General features: G+C 32.7%; 1 protein-coding gene and 1 non-coding gene across 2 annotated transcripts; both read right to left on the reverse strand.

The window, feature by feature from the left end:
- Window positions 1-721: 721 nt before the first annotated feature.
- LOC139889092 (probable pectate lyase 12) lies at window positions 722-27,905 on the reverse strand. The gene is made up of 7 exons (XM_071872063.1): window positions 27,766-27,905; window positions 22,765-23,479; window positions 21,778-21,969; window positions 21,499-21,701; window positions 20,743-20,886; window positions 1,367-1,574; window positions 722-1,033 (listed from the first exon to the last, which is right to left on the reverse strand). The coding sequence occupies exons 1-7, from the start codon at window positions 27,903-27,905 to the stop codon at window positions 722-724; spliced, it is 1,914 nt and encodes a 637-aa protein (XP_071728164.1).
- On the reverse strand, window positions 8,385-8,491 carry LOC139886805 (small nucleolar RNA R71). The gene has a single exon (XR_011772669.1). It is a non-coding gene; the product is annotated as a small nucleolar RNA R71 (small nucleolar RNA).
- Window positions 27,906-27,995: the final 90 nt, after the last annotated feature.

The following is a 27,995-nucleotide window of genomic DNA, read 5'->3' on the forward strand; positions in this document are numbered from 1 at the left end:
TATTCAATTATCTCCATCCATTCAGAATGACCATATCTTCTTAGATCAATCAGCTCAAGCCGTTTAAAAACATTGTTGTCCCTGCTGATGTTGAATACATTTTTGGTGCATTCATTACACTTGATAATTTTTCTCACATTCAATCTTTGTGTCATAACATCAGCATATATCTTCTTCATCAACTTTTCCTAGGCTTCTTGAGATCTTGCCTTGAGAGGATGTTCTATTTTCTCTGCTGCTTTTTCAGCTGCCTCCTCAGCATCAATCTCTTTGTCTTGAGCTGCTGCAAGTCATCTGGCTTCCTTAAGAGATTTTCTTCATCTTCTTTTCTTTGTTGTTGAGCAACCAGCTTTTCTTCTTGTTGGTGCAGACTTATGCATTCGGGTAGCTCATCATCTGATTTTGCTTGCTGTTCCAGTTGAACAGATTGCATATATTCTTCTAAGCACAAGTTTAATTTTTTAGTTGCAGCTGCCATCATTCTGCCTTCCTCTGTACTTACAAGGATTATGTACTCTTCCAAACCAATTCCTAATTTGTTTCCTTCAGCAAACTTCAATTTTTCATCCTCTATACTCAATATCAGTCCATTTACTTCAAAAAATACTTCAATGGGCATGTTGATATTGGCAGCAAGGATGTATTTTTCTTGATCTAAAGGATGATAACACATCTTGATCCTTCTTTCATTGTCAACCTGAATAGCTGCATCCCTTCGCTGCTATTCTTCAACGGAAATGTTTAACCTTTGAGCTTCTCGTTCTTCAAATGTGAGTTTAGGAGAAGGAGGCTTTATTGGTTCAGAAGGTTGATCTTCCCAATTAGTGTGCTTATCATTTAGCGTGGGGGAAGATGGAGGAAAGACAAGTGGTACATATGTTACCTCTGCTATGCCTGAAGGACCTGCTGGTTCATCTTGTTTCACATATTCCATAAATCTATCAAGGGCAGCCAAAGCTTCTGGTGTTAAAGTACTAGATGATCCAGCTGGTTGATCACTGGTTGGTCCTTCACCAGCAGCATTTGATATCGGCTAGAAAGTCACGTTTTTACCTCCTATATTAGCCCCATTTATGATAAATAAATTGACTTTATAATCTAAATAAGAATTTATTTGCTTCATTTGGTAGATTATGTCATTCTGAAGGGTATGTTTCAAGAATCGTTAAAAACAGATGTAAAACGAGGAAAAACCGAGTAAGACGATTAACTCGCGTTTAAATAACTCATTTTATAATTTTTGAAAAAGTTTATTTACTTAATCTCATCTTGTAGGATATTCAATGATGAACGTCTGAGCGCAAGAATCGCTTAAAACGGACAAGAAACAAAGAAGATATAGGGAAAACAGTGAAAATAGAGTTACGATCCTGAAAACAAGCAAAACGGCCTTGGCCCACGGCTTGCCACAAGCCATACGGACTGCCATGATATGCCCCATGGCCATGGCCCACGGCCTGGCACAAGCCATACCCCTGCCAGTACAACCTACACCTTTGTCATACCGCCTGCTAGTGTGTAGCCCACACCTTGCCAGAAGTTCAAGATATTTACAATTTTGCCATAAAGCTTTCCTATAAATAGGTGGCACATCCCACTATTTCAACATACAACTTCTTCACTTCTCTCTCTAAAACATCTCTCTATTGTCGCTCTCTAGTGATCAGTAGGAGATTAGTTCTCTATCTACTTTCTCTTTCTAAATTCTAGAGAGAGAAAATTACATGGATATGGAATGTAATCATCTCTCTATTGTCACTCTCTAGTGATCAATAGGAGATTAATTATGTAGTTAGTAGTATAAGCTAGTCAAGCAAAATAACGCTCTGAATATTACGAAGAAATATAAATGTTATTCTGCTCGCATTATTCGGTACTATCTATCATTTCTTTTATTAAGTTATTATAATGTTCTTGTTTGATGTTTGTGATTTATTAATGATATAAATGTATATTACCATGATATGTGAGTAGTTATTTGATTGTTTGCCATGATTTGATAATGTTAGTTAGGAATGGTTATCGTTTCGTACTTGCTTTCTGTCTATAATATAAACCTCGTTATTAGCGTCCTTCTACCAGTAAACCTGATTAAAACCTTTTATAAAGTCGAAAATTATAAGGGTAATTAATTATCTGTGTTTATACATTGGTTAAGGTATGAATCCATTGAAAATATAATAAAGTACATGGGGAATTATCGTAGGACCAGATCAAGACATTGGTCAAGAGTATAAGAATCGAGGAAATATTGTTACAACAATAGAGTACAATGTTGATGTACTATATGACCACTTGAGCATGGTCAAGGTTAGAAGCTATGAAAACACCGAGAGTGCAGTACATGGTGGATAACTAAGGGATTTATTGGGTAGATTTAAGTAAGGGTTAGTTTAGGTCATAAATGGTGATTCAATGCACTACAATACAAACTTAGTTTATAAACCTTAAAGGATGACAGAGAACCATCCGAGGTTCTAATTTGTCTATGCACCTTTAGATTTTACCAAAACCATTGCCAGGAACGAATTCGAAACACAATCATAACCACTCACTAGGGTGATACAGTGAGGTGTTAAGAAAGGTTGGATATAACATGTATATGACTATGAGACTTTATTCGTGCGCCCGGAGTATGCATTGTATCCAAGATAAGCTGCTTATATCCATAACAGGATAAGTACTGGGAGTTGAGCATAGTTCATCCGATCAAAATCACGATAACCTTGTTCCTTGTGACATGCTTATCGAGAAATCAATTAGTAGGGAATCTAGTGTTTACACCAATATATATCTATCCAAGGAGTGTCTAATAATCATCCTGATGCTATGTTATCTTAAATCATGGGAACCACGTCTTCTCTGTCCTCAGATGTTGCATGCTAGCTAGCTTACTTTAAATATATTACTTTAATATTTTAATTACAGTTATAAAACAAATCAACTCAACTATTGCCTTTACAAAAATTGATATTCCGAATAAAGTGGTGTCTAGAATAAACCGGTTGGACTTGGTTGTTGGATTTTCCTCCGAACAGTCGCCAATTTATTGGGACCAAAAGGATTATGCCTCTCCACAAAAGGTGTACCTGGACACTTGTCTTGGAAAATAAATTATGTACAAACCCCCATCTTAATCACTAAATTATCTGAATAAGCTCCGTTTTAAATTCGTCCGCTCAAAGAATGACCCTATGTCATATTTTCCCTTGCTAACCCATAGGAAGGAAGAATAGATTTAGGCCCAGCACATATAAATTAAATAACTAGCACCCTCTTGAGACTCATTCTTTCGACCTCGTTACAAGACAGACGTAACTGACTTTTTGAGCGATATCGGTAGTATTGTCTTCATGAGTACCTAGGTCAACCACATGTCATGCGTCTTTAACACTTCGATTACCCAGCAGCACACTTCGTGCTGCGTCTTCTTTCTCAACTTCACATGTTGAGTCTTCTACTCCTGCTGAAAATATTTTCTCCCAATCTTTCAAAGGAACATAACTCATGGGATACTTGTTAGAAGGTATGATCTCTTCCTCAGATTCAGACAAGAGTTCAACATCTTCATCTTCTTCACCACTTGAAGAAAATAAGAGCTCAGATTGAATTGGTTGATAATATTTAGATTAAATTTTGAGCCTTTGTTTATCAATAGCTTCAGGTTCAAGTGGTGATGCTGATTCTTGAGTTTCCATGAGGGGAGTTGATTTAAATTGCTCCCCCCAATAGCAGACTGTGTCTCTACTGAAACATCATCATCACCAACAGAGGTCTGACTAGCCTTTACTGGTTGTTGTTGTTGTTGTTGTTGTTGTTGTTGTTGTTGTTGTTGTTGTTGTTGTTGTTGTTGTTGTTATGGTTGTTGCTGTTGTTCGACTGGTTCTGTTTGATCACTAGCAGAGGTCTGACTAGCCTCTACTAGTTGTTGTTTTTGTTGTTGTTCAGCTGGTTCAGTTTGGTCAGTAGCTCCAAATGGCATGCCAGAAAATAACCATTGCTGAAAGATAGCACTCTTTTTTACTTGAGGCCGGTTGGAATGGAGAAAAGCTTCTACCTCTTAAGCTGTACGACCTTTGATAGGTCCTGATCTCTCAGCATAGAGCTTTTCCTTTTTCTTCTCAAACCTTATCTGAAAATTAGCTTCTCTCTTCTTTTGTTGTTTCATATGCTTTTTGAGTAGAGCTATTGATCATTTTCAGGCCGTGAAGTGGATCATTCATTATGTCAAAGATACGGCGCATTATGGATTGATCTTTCATCATTCTCCTACATCGTCCTTGCTTGGTTTTTCTGATGCTGATTAGGCACGTTGCATGAAGACTCTCGTTCTATTTGTGAGTCTGAACATAGGGCTGATAATGCTAAAAACGAACATATATTTCATAGCATTATCCCTCAAGAAAGACAAGCTTTTAGTTGCAATTGTTCTATTTACAAGTGATATTCGTTTAAATAATAAAAGGTGAAGACAAAAGACAGATTTGACGAATTGAAGACGCAAACGACCAAAAAGCTCAAAAGTACAAAGTACAATTCAAGTGGTTCAAATTATTGATGAGAAACGTCTAGAAATTACAAGAGTACAAGCCGCGAAACGCAAAGTACAAGATATTAAATTGTACGCAAGGACGTTCGAAAATCCGGAACCGGGACCAGAGTCAACTCTCAACGCTCGACGCAACGGACTAAAAATTACAAGTCAACTATGCACATGAATATAATATAATATATAATTAATTCTTAAAATTATATATATATATATATATATAATATTATATATTAAAACCGTCGGCAAACAAGAAAACAAAATTATGTGAGCTGGATCAGAGGGACATGCGATCGCATGGCCTGGAAGCACAATTTCCATGCGATCGCATGGGGCCAAAAGTCAGGCCAAGTGCTATAAATTGCAAAGTTTTCAGCCGAGTTTGGTACTCCTTTTTCTATCCTCTCTATCTCTCTATCTCTCTGATATATATATATATATATATATATATATATATATATATATATATATATATATATATATATATATATATATATATATATATAATATTTTAATTTTAATTTTAATTTTAATTTTAATTTTAATTTAATAATAATAAGGGTATGTTAGCAAATGTTGTAAGTGTGTAAGTCGAAATTCTGTCCGTGTAACGCTACGCTATTATTAATCATTGTAAGTTATGTTCAAACTTTTTAAATTAATGTCTCGTAGCTAAGTTATTATTATGCTTATTTAAGCCGAAGTAATCTTGATGTTGGGCTAAATATTAAAATTGGGTAATTGGGCTTTGTACCATAATTGGGGTTTGGACAAAAGAACGACACTTGTAGAAATTAGACTATGGGCTATTAATGGGCTTTATATTTGTTTAATTAAATGATAGTTTGTTAATTTAATATAAAGATTTATAATTGGACGTACCTATAAATAACCATATGCACTCGATCGGCCACGATGGGCGGGATATTTATAAGTACTAATAATCGTTCATTTAACCGGACATGGGAATGGATTAATAGTCTATGGACTTATTAAAACAGGTGTGAATTATATACAAGGAAAATTGGTGTAATTATAGTTTAAGTCCCCAATTAGTTGGAATATTTGACTTCGGATATAAGGATAATTTGACGAGGACACTCGCACTTTATATTTATGACTGATGGACTGTTATGGACAAAAACCAGATGGACATATTGAATAATCCAGGACAAAGGACAATTAACCCATGGTAATAAACTAAAATCAACACGTCAAACATCATGATTACGGAAGTTTAAATAAGCATAATTCCTTTATTTCATATTTAATTGCACTTTTAATTATCGCACTTTAATTTATTGTCATTTTATTTATCGTACTTTTTAATTATCACAATTTTATTTATCGTCATTTTATTTATCGCACTTTTATTTATCGCAATTTCATTATCGTTATTTACTTTACGCTTTAATTTAAGTTATATTTATTTTTAATATTTTACATTAGGTTTTAGCTGCGACTAAAGTTTTAAAATCGACAAACCGGTCATTAAACGGTAAAAACCACCTTTTATAATAATAATACTACTTATATATATATATATATATATATATATATATATATATATATATATATATATATATATATATATATATATATATATATATATATATATATATATATATATATATATATAGTTTTAAAAATATTGCGTTAAACTTGGCTAGCTCCCTGTGGAACGAACCGGACTTACTAAAAACTATACTACTGTATGATTAGGTACACTACCTATAAGTGTTTTAGTAAGGTTTAGGTATATCCACTCTATAAATAAATAAATAACTTGTGTAAAATTGTATCGTATTTAATAGTATTTTGTAGTAAAAATCTAAGCTATTTCGTATACACCTCTACGCACATCAAGTATTTTTGGCGCCGCTGCCGGGGACGCCGAAGCGAAACGCTATAAATTTTTTTTTATTAAGTCTTAATTTACTTTTGTAACAATACGTTTTAAATATCAAAAATATAAAAACAAGAAAAAGAAAGAAAAAAAAATATATATATATATATATATTACTATATATTTTTACATTTTTAAAATTAAAAAGTTTGTATTTTTTTTTTTTTAGTTACAAAAACTAATAGGTAGTTTTTAAAATATAAGTTTTTATATAAATATTTTATATAAATTAAAAAATAATAATAATAAGTAAAAGAATTCGGGCCCGGTACTGTAGCAGCCCAACATTCAGATCCGGAATTCTGCTCCATGCGACCGCATGGTATTATAACTTCAAACTCATGCGATCGCATGAGTTGAAGTGACAGGTCTGAGCCGACAGAACTAGGGTTCAGTTTAATAATTATTATTATTAATTAATTAAAATTAAGGTTTAATTTAATAATAATTAGTTTTAATTTTTTAATTAAATTGTATTTTTAAGTTCTAATTAGTTTTATTAATTTATAAATTAATACGTTTATAAAATAATAATATAAAAATAATATTTTTATAAAAATATGTAATTTTATCATTTTTTTCCTCTTTTTATAAATTGTATATTTTTAACGTTTAATTCGTAATTTGTATTTTTATCGTTCGTAATTAGTTTTAAACTTAGTTTTTGCCGTAGTTATTTTATATTTCAAGATTTTTAGGCTTTGCCGTAAAATCCCTTAAGTGCTTTTTCTTTAGATTAAGATTTAGGCGCTTTAGAATTTTACGACGTTACTCATCGCTTTAATATTTAATAGAATTTTAGTACTTTTTAAGTTATTGCCGTTTTGGATATAGATTTCCTTTTAAGCTTTAATACCTTTAGGCGCAACTTTTTAGATTTATTTTTTAGACTTTTAAGTTTCGACGTTTTTCTTTCTTATTTTTATTTTTCGACCTTTTATTTTTCGACGTTTTTCGACGCGCTCTTTTTCTTTCTTATTTCTCGACGCTCTAGTTTTTAGGACATAGAATTTTCTATTTCTTCTCTAAAATTTCAAAACGAAAAATTATTTTAAGCGGTTAAATTGATAGACATCCAAAATTTTCTGGTTCGTAGTAATAGTTGGATTTGTTAGTGGCGAGTTGTGGGCTTCCGATTTAAAGGGTCCTGGCTACCTGCTGCATCTATTGGCTATTCGAAACGTGGGCAAAATCAGAAAAGTCTATTAATTTGATAACTTATATAATTTTTATCTTTATAACTAATAGGATATTCAGTGACTACACCGAGCAAAACGTTCACCACCTTTCATACGTTCACCACCTGTAACTCGATCAAGACATCTAGCCAATATTGTCGTTGATTTTTCTTTAGAATCGTCATCTAGTCGACCAAGTACTCCAATTCAAATTTCCGATAATCCATTTTTTGAACCCGACCTCACAATTGAGAATCCGGAGGATATTCAAGGACAATTCAGAGATCCTGAACCACTAATCATTCCTCCTGAACTACAAACCGTTAAATTAGAATCCTCTAGTGATTCGTATTCAACAATTTCACTTATGGAAGTAACGGAACCTCTAAGTATGGAAGACCGAATGAGAGCCACACATACGGGACAAGGTCACGCCATTATTAAGCCAGACATTAATGCGCCAGATTATGAAATTAAAGGACAAATTCTACACATGGTAACTAATCAATGCCAATTTAGTGGTGCGCCGAAGGAAGATCCAAACGAACATCTTCGTACATTTAATAGGATCTGTACTCTATTTAAAATCCGAGAAGTGGAGGATGAACATATCTATCTCATGTTATTTTCCTGGACTTTAAAGGGAGAACCCAAAGATTGGTTAGAATCGTTACCTGAAGGGGCAATTGATACATGAGATGTTTTAGTTGAAAAATTTCTTAAACAATTCTTTCCGGCATCTAAAGCCGTGAGACTTCAAGGAGAAATTGTTACATTCACGCAAAAGCCAAATGAAACATTATATGAGGCATGGACAAGATTCGAAAAGTTGTTGAGAGGATGTCCTCAACACGGTTTAGACACTTATCAAATAGTACAAATATTCTACCAAGGTATCGACGTTGCTACAAGAAAAGACATCGACATAGCAGCTGGTGGTTCCATTATGAAGAAAACCGCAACCGAAGCTCACAAAATTATTGATAACACAGCCTCCCACTCGCATGAGTGGTATCAGGAAAAAGATATTTTTTGTTCATCTAAAGTGGCTAGAGCCGATTCTAGCCATGACTTTGATTCCGTTTCCGCAAAAATAGATGCTTTCAAGAGACGAATGGAAAAGATGAATAAAGTTATTCACACAATACGAATCAGTTGTGAGCAATGCGGTGGACCACAGTTAACGAAAGATTGTCACATCGAGCAAACGATGGAACAACGAGAGAATGTTTCCTACATGAACCAAAGGCCGGGAAATAATTATCAAAATAATTATCAACCACCGAGGCCAAACTTAAATCGAAATCAAAACATTCTTTACAATCCAAATGGACCTAACAACAACTCGTACAACCAACAAGGTCCGAATAACCAACCAACTCAAAACAACACTTTCAATCAACAAAGACCTAGCTTGTATAAACCACCACAACAAACCGAAGAGAAAAAGCCAAATCTGGAAGAAATGATGGCAAAGCTAATGGAATCTCAAACACAATTTATTACATCTCAAACCCAAACAAATGAGAGGTTTGATCAGTCATTAAGAACTCAACAAGCTTCCATTTTGAATCTAGAAAAACACGTAGGTACTCTTGCTAGCATGATGAGTGAGAGGGAACAAGGAAAGCTACCGAGTAATACTGAAGTAAATCCTCAGAGTGAGAATGTTAATATGGTCTCAACAAATTCTGAAAAACCAGCATCAGAAGATGGGAAGGTTTTAGACGTGAGTAACAATGAAGAAGTTACAACACCACCACCACCCGAGTATGTAAAGCCAGTGGTGGCACCATACAAACCACCCATCCCGTTTCCAAGAAAAGGAGTTGAGTATGAGCAAGTGATAAGTAATAAAGTTTGTGATACCTCTGGAAAGAAGAAGAAGAAGAATAAGAAAGTGCAAGAAACAAAAATCATAAAAATAAACCCGGTTAAGACAGTTCCACCAAAACCTCCACCCAGGTTAGGTGATCCGGGTGAATTTATTGTTCCTTGTCTACTTAGTAATTGTGTCATGTATGATGCACTAGCAGATTTAGGTGCAAGTGTGAGTGTTATGCCTCTTTCATTATATAAGAGATTAGGAGTAGGTGAGTTAAGTCCAACAGAGATGAGTGTTCGACTTTTTGACCAAACCATTAAGCACCTAGTTGGAATTGCTGACGACCTACCCGTTCAAGTGGGTAATTTAACTTTTTTAGTCGAATTTATTGTCATTGACATAGAAGAGGACCCAAACATTCCTCTAATTTTAGGTCGACCATTCTTAGCATCTACCGGGGCGTTATTTGATGTAAGAGAGGGTAGAATGACACTTAGTAATAATGAAAAATCGATCACCTTTGTGAGTCGAAAGTCTAAATCTCCACCAACCAAAACTGTTGAACCGACAAAAATGATATGTAAGAACCATGTTGTTTTACCAACTCCAACGGTAGTACTTAACAATAATAAAACACCTAAGTGTGGGGAAGATGAAGTAAAACCTAATGATGACCTGATAACAAAGAACCCCGTTGTTGATACGAAATTAAATGACTCCGTTATTAATAGTTCAATGAAGAAACTTATTAAACGGATTCGCGATGCCAGAACCAAGGGGAACTTTAAGTTATGTAACCGGTTAGTATCCAATCTATCTCCTAGAGAAAAGGCGAAACTAGTTGAATTTGCGGATATTACACAGGAATCCGACCAATGGCTTAAAGCAAAAGTCACAGATATGCAAGTTGATTATGGTCCAAGAGAAATTGACAATGAAATTAACCACAATTTCGACACCACAGCTACCTAAGTGTGGGGAGATTCAAATGTTCTAAGAAATAATGCTTTCTAGGGTTAGTTGTTCTGTTCTCGTGTAGTTCCGAGAATGGAATTCGATTGGTCTTTTCCGCTAGCAGACACTAAAGAACTAGTTTTCTCCCCCCATTCTGATTTTTTCAAATATTTTGTAGGTTTTATATGAAATTAATATGCTTTTTAAATTTAATTTTCGTGTGAATTTAAAAACAAAATTTACTTTATTTCATTAAGTTTAAAAAATGATTTCTAAAATTCATCGTAAGTTGAAGACTAGGTCATGGAACCGAAATTGCTTTACCCAAGGACGGGGCGAAAAATTTTGTTATCATTATTTTTAATATTATTGATCTAAAGTATACCAAAAAAATTAAAAAACCCAAAAACCTTTGCTTTTAAAACAATCGCTTTAAAAACGATAAATTTTAAATTTTGTCGAGGGACGGACTAGGTAAACATACCGAAACTACCTAAAGTAAAAGGAAACAAAATTTTAAAAAAATTATTCATTTAAATTGTTTTAATAAATAAGTGTTTTATAAAATATATATATATATATATATATATATATATATATATATATATATATATATATATATATATATATATATATGTAGTTTATCTTATGTACAAAACATGGTAAAACAGCCCACTTTCAAAGACTGACATTAAGTTCAGCAAAAGCTACTAATTTTGACGATAAGACGCAAAACATATGTGAAATTATAACAAAAGAAATGAACGATGAGGCGCGCCATCAATCATTCGACGAGCTTAGAAATTTCAAACTCGGTATTTTTAATCACTTTTCTACACTAATCACCCTCATGAATTTATAATTATAGTCTGATTTCATGCAAATGAGGGCATTGCATGATCTCAAGTGTGGGGAAGGGTTATAAATTCTCTCGGGTTTACACTTAATTTAATTGCCAAATTTTGTGGAAATTTGAAAAAATTTCAATTAAATGAATTCAAAATCATGTTTATACATATTTATGAACGATAAAACTAGGTTGTAATACCGAAATTATTGTTACCTCAGAGAGAACATAAATGGAAAAACAACCCAAAACGTTAGAATTTATTTAAAATGGAATAGAGGAAAATAAAAAGGCAAAGAAAGGAAAATAAAAGCTAAGTGTGGGAAGAATTTACCAAGTTATTTAAAATACATATCACATATGTTTGTACAAGATTATTGCAGGAACTTTTGTTTTGGACGATTTTAATCAGTTTTACCTAATTTATTGTAATATATTTGAAAGAAAGATGGATCTGCACGATGAATCAATTCCATCATTAAAAGGAAGTAAAGTCTTCCGAAAAAGACACGTGCTTCTTGATTTAGGTCAGGAAGTTGTCGTCCAGACCAGCTGTAGGTTGACGAAAAATCTAGAAAAGTCATCTCTAAAATCAGCAGGAATTCCACGGACCTCAACATCAAACAGGGTCGCCATGTGGTCAGAATTATCCGAACCATGAGAGGATATGTCTCGTAAAATGGGGAGGGCGCCATGCAAATTAGCTTGATAAGACTAATGAATCAGACCCCCAGAAAGGATAATCTCCTTAAAGATTAAAAATCAGCTTTTAAGCCTGATATTACTCAATCCTTGAGATTGACTTTAAAGATTGAGAATTACAAACTCAAGGAATTCGATGATATCTAAACTCGAGCTTGAACAAGAAAATATTTTGATCAAATTAAAACCGATTTGTTTTCTGAAAACCTATTTTTAATGCGTTCATTACCATTGAACGTAAAATCCTAAGAATTCACCGGAATTCATTAGGTCACCTGAACCAAATCGGGTGTCAACCGTAAGAACGGTGGTTGCATAGCATGGTCGAAGACAGGACCTTGTGCCAGACCGAAAAACTATAGGGTGATCTTTACTATTGCTCCTACAAAGGATAGTAATTGCATACGACACGATATAGACCATAATCAAAAGCATGTCACGGGACATTGCCTCAACAGTTTCTTGTTCAACGCTTTCCTTTACAACCGGACGGTAGTTTACCAAAAGGTAATATACGGAGCAAGTAAACTCGAGGTGTTGCTTTCCCAATACAAGGTTAGCAAGTGGGTGACACAAAACCATAAGTTTTGAGCTAAAATTTTCAAATCTGAAACCCACAAAACCCATAAAAACAATTTCGCAAACACCGGTAAAGGGTTATTCCGTAAAACTTATCTAGGGTAAAAGCTAGATTGAATTTTCAAAAGATCAATTGTTTTCATAAAGATCCAATTTCCTAAAGGATCTAAATTTTCATAGTCATGTGGGACTGTAAACCACAACGTTACTATCATTGTTCATACCGCCAAATCGAAATCACTGATGTACAAAGTGTGAAGAATAAAAAAGCGATTCTAGTATTTTTATTTCAAGACTATATTGCTTGAGGACAAGCAACGCTCAAGTGTGGGAATATTTGATAATGCTAAAAACGAACATATATTTCGTAGCATTATCCCTCAAGAAAGACAAGCTTTTAGTTGCAATTGTTCTATTTACAAGTGATATTCGTTTAAATAATAAAAGGTGAAGACAAAAGACAGATTCGACGAATTGAAGACGCAAATGACCAAAAAGCTCAAAAGTACAAAGTACAATCCAAGTGGTTCAAATTATTGATGAGAAACGTCTATAAATTACAAGAGTGCAAGCCGTGAAACGCAAAGTACAAGATATTAAATTGTACGCAAGGACGTTCGAAAATTCGGAACCTGGACCAGAGTCAACTCTCAACGCTCGACGCAACGGACTAAAAATTACAAGTCAACTATGCACATGAATATAATATAATATATAATTAATTCTTAAAATTATATATATATTATATTATATATTAAAACCGTCGGCAAACAAGAAAACAAAATTATGTGAGCTGGATCAGAGGGCCATGCGATCGCATGGCCTGGAAGCACAATTTCCATGCAATCGCATGGGGCCAAAAGTCAGGCCAAGTGCTATAAATTGCAAAGTTTTGAGCCGAGTTTGGTACTCCTTTTTCTATCCTCTCTATCTCTCTGATATATATATATATATATATATATATATATATATATATATATATATATATATATATATATATATATATATATATATATATATATATATATATATATATAATATTTTAATTTTAATTTTAATTTAATAATAATAAGGGTATGTTAGCGAATGTTGTAAGTGTGTAAGTCGAAATTCTGTCCGTGTAATGCTACGCTATTATTAATCATTGTAAGTTATGTTCAACCTTTTTAAATTAATGTCTCGTAGCTAAGTTATTATTATGCTTATTTAAGCCGAAGTAATCGTGATGTTGGGCTAAATATTAAAATTGGGTAATTGGGCTTTGTACCATAATTGGGGTTTGGACAAAAGAACGACACTTGTGGAAATTAGACTATGGGCTATTAATGGGCTTTATATTTGTTTAATTAAATGATAGTTTGTTAATTTAATATAAAGATTTACAATTGGACGTACCTATAAATAACCATATACACTCAATCGGACACGATGGGCGGGATATTTATAAGTACTAATAATCGTTCATTTAACCGGACACGGGAATGGATTAATAGTCTATGTGAAAGGACCCGTCCTAATCCATCCGGACAAAGTCCACATCGATGATGAACGATTCACAACAGTTGATTACATCGCGAGGTACTTGACCTCTATATAATACATTTTACAAACATTGCATTCATTTTTGAAAAGACAATCTTTCATTACATCTACGGTTGACGACATGCATACCATTTCATAATATATCTTACTATAATTGACTTAATAATAATCTTGATGAACTCAACGACTCGAATGCAACGTCTTTTGAAATATGTCATGAATGACTCCAATTAATATCTCTAAGATGAGCAAAAGCACAGCGGAAGATTTCTTTCATACCTGAGAATAAACATGATTTAAAGTGTCAACCAAAAGGTTGGTGAGTTCATTAGTTTATCATAAACAAACATTTCATAATTTTAATAGACCACAAGATTTCATATTTCCAATTCTCATAAATAAACGTCCCATGCATAGAGACAAAAATATCATTCATATGGATTGAACACCTGGTAACTGACATTAACAATATGCATATAGAATATCCCCATCATTCCGGGATCCTCCTTCGGACATGATATAAATTTCGAAGTACTAAAGCATCCGGTACTTTGGATGGGGCTTGTTGGGCCCGATAGATCTATCTTTAGGATTCGCGTCAATTAGGGTGTCTGTTCCCTAATTCTTAGATTACCAGACTAAATAAAAAGGGGCATATTCGATTTTGATAATTCAACCATAGAATGTAGTTTCACGTACTTGTGTCTATTTTGTAAATCATTTATAAAAATTGCGCATGTATTCTCAGCCCAAAAATATAAAGGGTAAAAAGGCAAATGAAACTCACCTGACAACTTCAGAAATAAATCACAGAGATGTGACCGAAAATCGAAATGCAAGTAACCGTAGACCCCAACCTAGAGAACATATGTTGGTCAATAAGTGTCTAATAAGCTAGGTCGGTCTATAGGGTTCGTATAGTCTTATTGCTCAAGTCCTACTCATAAATTTAGCAAAATTTAGCAAAAGTCAACAAAAGTCAAAGTAAGTCAAATGTAAGTCAAACGCAAGTCAAACACAGTCAACATAGTCAACACCAGTCAACAATCTCATAATATTACTCAAGTTGGTCAAATAGTCAAACAAAGGTCAAACTTAAGTTATACATTTTTATTTAGTAAAAACAATATTATTTACATATATGTATATGTAGTAACTTTACAGCTGATTTCGGGTCCCACCAAATCCGATATAATACTTTGGGTCGTGACCGTTGGAAAGTATGTCATCCCACCTTTCTATAGACAGTTTATTTGACAAAGACGGAGTTACAGTTTGAAAGTTATGACCTCGCGAAAACAGTCCTTCAAAACACTAAATGCTGAGTTTTGCTGTTGTTAACAGCATTGGATCAGCCCTGATGTTCCATTTTCGTACTCGTTTTAGACCAGTTTAGTCTCGACAAAATCATACATATAACATATCGTTTTAAAGCTTGTCGTAAATACTTTCAATATCAATTAATGGTTTTTATCCCAACTTAACCAATTTCAACTTATGAGTCCGCAAAGTAGGCTCGAGAGTCATTTTTGACACTTTTGTTAAAAATGCTAAGACTTTCGGTTAACGATCCAAATTTGAATCCGGCTGACCTGAGTTAACCAAATTTGTATCACAGCTCAAAAATGACATTTTAGATGTGTTGGTGACTTCCGTTTTCCAAAATTATGCATATGGGTCAATTTATTCACGTTTGATCCGAATAGGTCATAAATCTCTCTTTAAACCAAAATAGACCCAAAACTCATTTTTAAAGTACCAAAACTTGCAGGCATACTTAAATCAACATATAGAATTTGTTTACGCTGACCGTTATCCATTTTGACATTTTTAGACTCAAACGGGTCAAGTGTCCAAATGGACGGTCCAAGTTCGGGTGTCCATTTTCGCATGCAATTATCTCAAAATCTAGAAACTTTTAAGATACAACACCTATATGAAAACTTAACTACTAATCATGAACTTTTCAAATATAAAATCTACATTTTCCAGAACTCAAGTTAATTAAACATATTGGCCTGTTTAGTTTGTACTTAACACGTATTGTCACAAATTTTCACGCGCGTCATACAAACAACGGACATAATTCATAACACATAAAACATGGTAACATGAAAAACTCCAGATCAAAAGTAGACTCAAAATCGATTCCAAAAAAGTCTATCCAGGGCCTCATACGATGTCTACAAGTCGGGTTTCAGAAGAGGTACATTTATGGTTCGCTAAATCAGTTTCTGACTGCGCACCAATCTCGTAATGGCTATAACCGGAGCTAGGGACATGAAAATCAAGCTAGGTCAGTGGTCCTAGTTCAAGGACAAGTCAAATTACCACATATCCAAAAATGAGAAACTTTTGTTTAGCCAATTGGTGCAGTTTATTCAATCAAACTGGACATTCTGTTTCAGCTCAATTCAGAAGTTACCAAATCTACGGCCTTAGTGTGCACAATGTATCGGGTTTCATAAGTTTTAATAAACTAGACATTTATCACATAACATACAAAGTTCGATAATCCAGAAGGCCAAGGTCTCAAAAGGTGTACAACTCTTACTATAAAACTATAGGTGCATACGTTACAGATTTGGACAGAATGCAGGTTACCATTTCGACAAGCACATTACTCAAGCTTCACAAATCCAAATGATGCAAGGCCTAGATGAAACGTTAACTACAACATATGAAATTTTCAGATATGCAAAGTCCTAAATCACTATCATACTTCAAATAAATTTAAAAGTCAGTTTTATAATACTGAGCAAATCAGTTTTTCATATACGATCAATTAAGCATAACGGGAGTATTACAAATCCAAATAGCATGATATCCTAGTCTAACTTGAGTGTTTTTAAATCCTCTACACAATTATGATCAGTTTAAAATTCAATTCTATGTCCATTTTTCCAGAATTCGACATAATCACATATTCATCACAAAAACTTCAATCAATCATATCTTAAGCATACGGTAATGAAAATACGCGAATCTAAAGCCTAAAATTATTAATTTTTCGAGAGGATTTTAATTATATCATAATATTTAACATTCAAGAAAACCAAGTTTCTGTAACCACACAAAACAAATTCGGGATTAAACATAAACACATCAAACGAGCAATATAACACATACAATCATGTATAATCATATAGACTTGAGCAATAGACACTATATCTACCCTAATATGTAACAAAAACATGAAAACCCAAAAATTTGAGTTTTTAAAACTTACACAAATCATGAAATTGTTGATATGGATGTGTAGAGCTCTTCGAGAGGAATCCGAATATATAAACGATTTTATGATCCATCAAGTTTTTAAGGTGTTCTTGAGTGATAAAAGATTGATGATGATGATGAATAGTAGTGGGTGTTCTTGAGAGAAAAAATTGGGTGTTTGATAAAATGAATCTGGAAAGGGCAATAATATAGATAGATTAGATAAGGTCACGGGTGTTTTACTGGTTAATCACGGTATAGATATAACACGGTGTAATAATTAAATAAACTTGGATATTAGATGTGTAGTCACGGGTTGGTATTTAATTTTTATCTGTTATCTAAAACCCAATGTATTTTAGTTTAATATGATTCAATGATTGGTTAATTTTATATTTATAAAAATTATATATATATATATATATATCTATATTGTTTTAAACCTTTTAAAATTCTTGACGTCATACCTAGTTGGTGTGTTTCATTATTTATTATATTTTTAATAAGCCTATAATTTATAAAACTCATTTTCGGATCATCGTTTATTTTAAAATCACATAAGTTCCTTTTTAACTCGTTTACTATCAATTGAATGACAATTGAGCGTTACCGTTATTTACTAAATAACTTCGAAATCACTAAATATATATTCTATACACTTTATTTATATGTATATATACTTTCTAAATAATATTTATTATATATTATTATTATTTACGTAATTAATTCTAACAATTACAATATATAATATTTCATTTTATTATTTACATATATATATATATATATATATATATATAATTATATACATATCTATTTACAAGTAATCGTATTGTGAGTCGTCGGGAAAAGTCAAAGGTTAAATGGATTCATAAAAATAGTTCAAAATTTTTGAGACTCAACTTTACAGACTTTGCTTATCGTGTCGAAATCAAATAAGAATTAAGTTTAAATTTGGTCGGAAATTTCCGGGTCGTCACACTATGGACTTATTAAAACATGGGTGAATTATATACAAGGAAAATTGGTGTAATTATAGTTTAAGTCCCCAATTAGTTGGAATATTTGACTTCGAATATACGGATAATTTGACGAGGACACTCGCACTTTATATTTATGACTGATAGACTGTTATGGACAAAAACCAGATGGACATATTGAATAATCCAGGACAAAGGACAATTAACCCATGGTAATAAACTAAAATCAACAGGTCAAACATCATGATTACGGAAGTTTAAATAAGCATAATTCCTTTATTTCATATTTAATTGCACTTTTAATTATCGCACTTTAATTTTTTGTCATTTTATTTATCGTACTTTTTAATTATCGCAATTTTATTTATCGTCATTTTATTTATCGCACTTTTATTTATCGCAATTTCATTATCGTTATTACTTTACGCTTTAATTTAAGTTATATTTATTTTTAATATTTTACATTAGGTTTTAACTGCGACTAAAGTTTTAAAATCGACAAACCGGTCATTAAACGGTAAAAATTCCCTTTTATAATAATAATACTACTTATATATTATTTATATTTATACAAATATAGTATTAAAAATATAGCGTTAAACTTTGCTAGCTCCTTGTGGAACGAACCGGACTTACTAAAAACTACACTACTGTACGATTAGGTACACTGCCTATAAGTGTTGTAGCAAGGTTTAGGTATATCCACTCTATAAATAAATAAATAACTTGTGTAAAATTGTATCGTATTTAATAGTATTTTGTAGTAAAAATATAAGCTATTTCGTATACACCTCTACGCACATCAAGGGCGTTGGCTAATACTGCGACTAAGATAGTTTCGATTACACATCTTCTACATGAGCTTTGTATCTTGCCTTCATATCGCCCAACAATTATGTGTGATAATAAAAGTGCTTTATTGCTCAGTCAAAATCATGTCTCGCATAAAAAGGTCCAAGCATATTGATATCAACTACCACTTTGTTCGCAATCTTGTTTCTTCCGGTAAATTATACACGAAGTTTGTGCCTACACACCTTTAGCTAGCTGATATCTTCACAAAAAGATTTCCTAGACCGTTCTTTGAATCTTTTTCTTTGAATCTTTTCGCACCGAGTTTCACGTTGGCCCGTCACCTACACGCTGGGAGAGAGAGAGAGAGAGAGAGAGAGAGAGAGAGAGAGAGAGAGAGAGAGAGAGAGAGAGAGAGAGAGAGAGAGAGAGAGAGAGAGAGGTATTTTTGATGAGCAAGATTGTTGTAAATATAGATAGGATTAATTTCCTTATGTATATATTTGAGTCAACCACTAATTCTTTGTAATCTTATAAATAGATCAATGATTAACTTTTAAAGGGTGGCGGATTTAACCATAATAATATTCGTAAATTGTGCAGTTAACAGTACCTAAGATTAAGAGCCTCTAATTAGGTGTTTATGGTAAAATTAATTAAGGATTGAAACTATAAATAAATTCAAATGTTGCATTTGCAGCGCTTAAGGTATGCGATACTAGAAATGGCAAGTGATCGGATATGGATCGGGTGATGTCGTCTACCTATCCAGGCTACTCGTGAAGACGAGTAATCCGACCTCATATTCATTTAATTTTTGTCCATCCATATTCATATTGATTTAATTTCACTTCATCCATCAATGTTCATATTCATATTCAATATAAAGCGAGTAAATGGATATTTACAGGATATTCAATAAATAAAGTGTTATAATTTTATAAAGAAAACAAAAATGAAGACATGACTAATTAAAATCAAAACACAAGAAGGTGCGAACTTTATTGACGGTAGAACATAAACATATATTTTGACAAATGTATTGTGTATGTGTATAGATGGTTTTACAAAACTAAACCAACTACACCAAGTCATCAAATACACAACTAAAAAATTTGTATTCGAAATTTAAAATTATCCATAAAAGCAGTAAAATTCTTTTGGGATACGAAAGTTTGTAGCTCTAAAAAACAAATAGTCCTACGTGTTTGGAAAAACAATATCTTTTGTTGACGCTTTAAATTTCTCAACTTGTACTATTTGAGTGACAAATATTTCCGGTGTATAAAATGATACGAAAGATTTGAAATTGACTAAAAAGTAAGAATATTAGCCGTATGGGCTTGTAGGTCATACTGTGTTATTGAGCCTGGGCATACTAATGAGACTGTTGACAGATGATAACATTCGACACATCTTTTTTACCTGATATGATGACATATAGTAAAACAATTCACAATTATACAAAATCCACATTATGAAATGATTATTTAAAGGTGTGACTAGTGAAGTTAAAGCAACACGAAAAAGAAAATCAGAGATCAAAAAAAAAAAAAAAATGGAGATCAAAAGAAGAGCATAATCTGCAATTCTGCATAAATTAGAAATCGTTGTCAATTTAAAATTAATTTGGAGAACTTTTTCCCAAATGTTTTGTTGTCACAATAACAATAACAAGAACGATAACAATCCAACAAATAGAGAAAGAACCAAAGTCATTGAATTCGGACGACAACACCCATCACTATCTTCACCATAGTCGTTTTCATTATCATCTACACTAGCATCACCACCCGTCCACTTCCCAAGCTTGTTGCTCCTATGATCAATAAAACCCGATGATCTATAGTTATTAACAATCACATTCACTATTTTCTAAAAAAAAAAAAAAAAAGTTTACCCGCTACGACTAGGATACACATGTTAATAATAACAAAAAAAAAACAATCGCATTCACATCTTCAAACAAAAGTACATACATGAAAAGCAATGCTTTTAAATCTTTTATTTTGTCCAAGTTGTAGCATCTTTTGTTGTACACTTGTACATTAAAAATGTAGCCCCAATATGTCCAAATACCATGTCCCACATATATTACAGGATAAGATACTGTATCAAATTTGTTAAGATAACAGAACATCCATGATTGAAGGAGAACTAATGAATCAAATTGCAACTTTAGTGTAAAATTTCAAAATACTCAATCATTAACTCCTTATTATATTATTTTTACTGAAAAAGAAAAGTGAAATAAAATGAAGATAGAGTAAAAGCAAAGACAAAAAAAAGAAAGTCAAAAGTATATGTAAGACAAGTGAGAACATGCTTATTAGCATAATCTCATCTCATGATTTAGAATACTAAACATATATATCAAAAGAAGGATTAAAAAATTAATCAAAACAGAAATACAAAAGTTAAGAAATTAAACCTGATACCGAGCACTCCTGAGTTCATAGTGAGTTGGTCGATCAATGCAGCCGATTTAGGCTCAACACTATAAGCTTTCTCGTACTTAAGCTCTAACCCTTGGCCCGATGCCACAAAAAACGCCCCGTTCACCAATACATCTCCTTCACTCCTCCAATTCCATCCTCTCCAGTGCTCCTGTGGTGTTTCTACCCTTTTCGTCACCTTTTTCAAATAAGTTTACGACGTTAAAATCATCAAAATCCGCACTTTTTAACAAGATTTCACAAACTTAGCATACCTCTTTGGCATTAGGATTGGCAGGGGCAGTATACCGATTTCCTTGACTATTAATCGTTGGATCACCACTTCCCCCGATTGCATACATCTCCCACCGCGAATACACATTGTTTACGACGTGTATATACCCTCTTCTGCAACGCGGCATTCTTTGGATCAACTTTTCTCCAAAGTGGTTAAAGGCTATTGTCACCTGCATTTCAAAATAGGGATGGAGTGTGAATATTTCATAAATAACTTTTAACAGTTTTTCGAACCAAAAACTTTATCCAGATTTGTAAACCGAACCGAATTTCAAAATCAAATTAGGTTTTTATTCGGTTTTCAATCGGTTCGATTATCAGTTTAAACAGTTTGAAACCAAATGATCAAACCGAACTAAATATTGAAAAAGTGGTTTTTTCAATATTAAACCGAACTCAATATCGAACTGTGACATGGCAATGTCAAATATTGAAAAGGTAAGTCGTGACGAGTGTTATATTTGAGTGGGAAAATTTTGAATGATGTAATAAAATATGATCGAAATTTGATGGGAAAAAATAAAGTAATAATATATATATAAATATGTGTTTATTTTGATTGGTTGAAAAATATCTAAAGTCTCAAATTTTTTCGTCAAAAGTCTCACACCCTTACGACGTCAGTCCTAACGCCCCTTTAGTGGCATTAAACGAGTGCTAGCTTTGTCAGCTGACGCTCTCTCTCTCCCTCTTCCTGACGCTGCGATATAGATGGTCTAAGCGTAGTCATTAAAAACATTTTAGTCACTAACATTTCTTTTGCCGTTTAAAAACATTAGGAAAATGCTAACGACAGCCCTAAGGGTTGTAGTTAACATGCTTTAATATGTTGTAAATTTTAATAACCTCCTTTATGAAAATGACTAATAACCGCCATGTATAATTACTTATTACATGTTAACATTACCCATAGGGCTCTCGCTAGCATTAACTACCCTTTTTATAATGGTTTTTTAGTGACTAACCTGCATACCAGAATCCGGCAAATAATCATCACTATGGCCTAACAACATGACCTCATCATGATGCGAAAAGAAGTTATTCGATATCGTGATTCCAGTAGACCCCATAACAGCATCAATCAACCCATCTTTACAATGTGACAACGAACAATGATCGATCCAAAGATCACGAGACCCGAATATCGATATCCCATCACCATCCGATTTCGTCCGATACCCATAATGTGTAGGACTAGACCGTACATTTGTATTCCCTGACTGATAACAATGATGTATATGTATATTGTGAATTATAACATTCGTAATATATTGTAAAGTAATGCATCCACCACCGGTTATATGCACATTAGCACCACGCCCATCGAGCGTTTTAAAACTGTTGAAAATTAGCTCTTGAGAGAGTAGTATATGCATATTAGTTGGGAACACGATCCATAACGGTTCGGTTTGGATAACGGCCCACCGCAGGGTACCAGGTCGTGGGTTAACGGCGTCATGATCGGAGGAATCTGTGACAACGTAGTAACGGCCGCCTTTGCCGCCTAATGCGTATTGGCCGAAGCCGATACCGCAGTCTGCGAGACGTTGGCGGTTAAGGTGCCAATTTGGGTCGCACCGCCAACAGTCGTCAATTGGGTTTCCGGTTAAGCAAGAAGTTGATGAGTCTTCGTTTTCGTATGATAGCATTTCTCTTCTGGAAATTGACATATTTACCCTCCTGAAAAATAATGAAGAAAATGGCATTAATGTGTTGTGGTCTTGTTTCTTTAATTAGTTTAGAGTAAGAGTTATTACTATTATACTTATAATTAGAGTTATTATACTTGTAATTTCAAGTTTATTCGGTCTATATGTTATAAGCATTATTACGTCACATTTAATATGATAGCATGGTTTATTGAAGGTGCATAAAATAATACGGAGTATAGTACAACGCAAATTATAGCTTTTAGTCTCTGATTTTTAGTTTGTGAACGATGATACGTCAAATGACAAGACAAGAATACGGTTCGAAATGACCGTATTTGTTGAATTACTTATCGGTATCACTCACGCGATGGGTTATATTATTCGGATTAATTTGAAGGCTTGAAAATGTTTTATCGTGTCGGATGGCGATTCCCTATATGGTAACACATAATATACTTTGAGTATAATTGGTTTTACCTCACTAATCTCTGCGAGAACTGAACAATTATGTGGAGGATTTATGAGTAGGATGTATACATCGAATTATTACATGTTGATAACATGAACTACATATTTACTCACAAGTTGATTGTTTTAGAGATAGTATAATTATAAGAGTATGAGATGGTTTTGTTCTCTGTCCCTTAGCCCCCCATGTTCCATCATCTATTTATAACCTTTTAAATTTGAGGTGCTTGGTAAGTTTTGCTTGGTAGGTTTTGCTTGGTTCCTTTAACTTACCAATTGCACAATTCGTTTAACTTGCCAAGGTATCTACTGGAACATATATTCTTATGAGATTAAATATAATATGTAAGATTTTGATATATTAATAATATTAATAATACCAAATGTATTTAATTTCATGTTAATATTATTTTATCATAGTTACTCTATTAGTGAAAGAAAAGAAAATCAATTGGAAAATATGTTTGAGGGCGAGTTATTAGGAGATTTTTAAAGTTTTTAGCTTTTATGTAAAAGCTCCGTTTGATTAAACGAGCTTAAAGCTTTTAGACAGATGGAAAAAGTTAAAAGTTACTAGAAGTAGCGTTTAACTTTTAACTTCTAGTTTTTTGTCATCTTACTCTTTATGTAAGAGATTCAACTCCTCTGCCAAACACCAAAATATATTTAAAATGCTAACAGTTAAAATCTAAAAGCTAACAGCTAAAAGTTAACATCTAAAAGCTAAAAGATAACAGCTACTTTTGACAAACATAAACACAAATAGAAAACTAGGAGTGTTTAGTTTTTTCAAGCAGAGAAAGGGAAAAAAGATAAATTGTGCATAACATTCGCTTACTTTTAAATCCGAAAGATTCATTTCTACAGGGTACCGTCCTCTAATCCGAAAGATTGCACTCATCTTATTTTCATTTCTCTCACTTCATTTTTTTTTTTCAATTGTAAAAAAACAAGAACAAGCGTGTTTAATTTAAGTATTTCTTTTTAAAATATATAAATTCAAGTTAATTAAAAAATAAACTGATTATACTTCTTATTAAAACTTACTTTCTATAATTAAATTTTTTTAAACTGTTATATCCATTGTAAGCATGAGTTTTAAATTTGGTATACTATTCAATTTGGAAGACGTAACCATTGCCCTAATTTTTCTTTAGGAGTACGAGTTTTACACACAAACTCGACTACCTGGCCTTTATAATCGAAAAAAGACCCGAGTCCATATATTCAGCCCGTAAACCCGATTACTCGGTCCGTATATCTGATTACCCGGCTCGTATAATCAAAAAAGACTCGAATACCTATGCAAAACTCGTTTAACCTACAGTTCGTAATTAATGGGGGACATGGATACCCGTGAGGAAACTCGTTTACCCACTCGTTAGTAACTAAATGGTAATCCTGCGGGTCAGGGTCAGGGTCCGTGCCCGAGTTTGAGACGAGTTTCTTATCGGCTTCGGGTTTAGAATCATTAGCGGAGCCAGGGAGGGGACAGGGGATGCTCAGCCTCCCCCAATGGGCCTAATTGCAATGAAAAATTAATAGGTTATAAATTAATTATTTTTTTTTAAGCCTACCTCAATTGAAGCTCAAATAATATTAAATTAAAATACATGGGCAACTTAATTATCCATTATTTGTATGGGCCAGTCAATTTACCCAACAAAGTGTATACTTTTATAGAATTATCAAATACCGGACTAAATGCTATGTGATATATCTAACGCAATTATCCAAATAAGTAATTCCGTAAATTAAGCTATTAACTAACAATAAATAAGATACATCATCTTCTCAATTTTATTTAGTTTACATCTTTTCACTTATTTGAGTTATTTGGTGCGTAGTTTGAGACCATCAAACATCCAGACGAGAGAAATCAGGTTAACGTGATAAAGTCCTAACACGTAAGTTCTTTGTCCTTTTTTTTTTACAATTTTTCATCTCATAATTATATGTTGTATATTGTATTTATATTAATATATGAATCATGATCAATTTATATCACCACCGTCCATCAAATTATGTTATTATAATTTCTAATTTTCTTCGTTGTGATGAAATAGCTTTCTCGGCAATGAAAATTTTTAAAACTAGACTTCGTTGTAGCATGGGTGATGATTTTCTAAAAAGTTGTTTGCTACTATATATTGAAAGAGACATTGCTGATATCTTTATTACGGTTGAGATAATTGATGTTTTTGCTTCTTAAACACATCGGCGTGTCCAACTTATACCACACAAGGTACAATTACTTTAATATACTATATTTTACCATATATTTATTAATATTTAACTAATTTCGACTTTGTAACTATTATTATTGACAGGTTATTTTGTGAAAAATATGACTTGGCGTGAGCAATTTTTTTTTTAGTTTTTGCATATTGTTTTTGACATCACTTATGTATTTGGTTTAACTTGTACGTTTTTTTATATATACAATGGTTATCATTGTTTACTTTTCACAATATTACAATATGACACTTTATTATTGTGGTTATCATCTAATTCTCGAATAAGCCACCCTTATTGTCAAATCATGATTCCGCCCCTGTTTAGGATTATATAAGCCGGGCTCGAAGCCATCGTTAGAATTGGATCTTAAAACACTTGAAATCTTTTTATTCCTCTGTGTTTTTTGTGTTTTATGTGATTCCAAAGTATCTCTGAAGAAAATTTTAAAGACAGAAAGCAAAAGTGCACGAATATCCAAAAAAAAAATATAGATAGAGGGACCAACACCCTAATATCTTGAACAAAGGAAAAGTCAAAAGTAGACCAAATATACTAGTACTACTAGTACAGTATTTTATTAGCACTGGGCTCAAGCAAACTTAGAAGAAAAACATCCATTAATTCTCTTTTTAGTTTACCCATTTTTGTCCACAGGTTATTATCAGTTTCTTATAATTATAATTATGTATTATGTATTATGTATGTATATTAAAATTAAAGGTTAAAGATTAAAGAATTCAAGATTAAAAAATTATAGATATTAAACATAGATAGTACTACGTAATTAGTAAGTACGGAGTAATTGTATTAACTAAACTTGTGTTAAACTATAAATTTATAGTTATCTAACATAAACAGATTTTGCTGCATTGTTTAACAATGGAGAATAAAATGTCAGCTAGTGAAGCTAAATATTATGCAAAAATATTTAACTTTGAGAAAAAAAAGGATAGTTAAAGATAAAGGTGGAAAAACAGTACTCCTTCCGTTCCAAATCTATTATCTTAGACAAAAAAACACAGTTTAATAAAAAGTGCTGACACATGTTCTTTTTTGTTAATTTTCTAGTTTTATCTCTTAATTTTTACCTATATTTGTGTGTTACATGTATAAAGTATGGGCATAATAGAACTTTAACACATTATTCTTTACCATTCATGGAGTATACAATTAATTTGGAACATTTCAAAAATAAATACCGGACAATATAATTGAAAGGGAGGAAATATAACAAAAGTGTTTGTAGTTTACATAAAACAATTTTTTTTAAAAATATCCTTTATACAATGTAATATACTCTCCCCACATTTAGTTCCAACATGTACTTATTGCAAGAAGTATCACTAGAAGCTGCAATTTTTGTATTTAGAGTGTCTTTGAACAAAACTAGTGGAGCCCTCTATTGAAGTTAATAGTTGGGGGCTTATTTTTGGAGTTTGAAGTTGAAATAATCAAATAAACTAATTATTATCTTTTTCAACTTTCAGTAAGTTTAGGCAATAAACTAAGCCAAGACTAACACATTTAAGTCGTTGGTAAATAAAAAAAATGTCTTAATTACAGAGAAAAAAGATGAGAGTAAGGTACATTGTGAAGAAAAGGTTGTACCTTTGAAGATCTTGAGCTACAAAGTCGGGTGAAGGATGTTGACCTGGCAGGGTTAGGTTCTTGAAGACCATTGATGAACCAACTATGCTAACTACTGACAAAATGTACAACACCACAATGCAGGTCCTTCTTTGCTCCATTGTGTATGTGCTATCACTGTGTGTTTGATGATGAGAAGAAGGGTAGAATGGTACATATGTGGAGGAGATGGAGAAGGGCTGAATACTCAG

The sequence above is a fragment of the Rutidosis leptorrhynchoides genome, chromosome 1 (genome assembly GCF_046630445.1).
Source record: "Rutidosis leptorrhynchoides isolate AG116_Rl617_1_P2 chromosome 1, CSIRO_AGI_Rlap_v1, whole genome shotgun sequence".
Taxonomy (NCBI): Eukaryota; Viridiplantae; Streptophyta; class Magnoliopsida; order Asterales; family Asteraceae; genus Rutidosis; species Rutidosis leptorrhynchoides.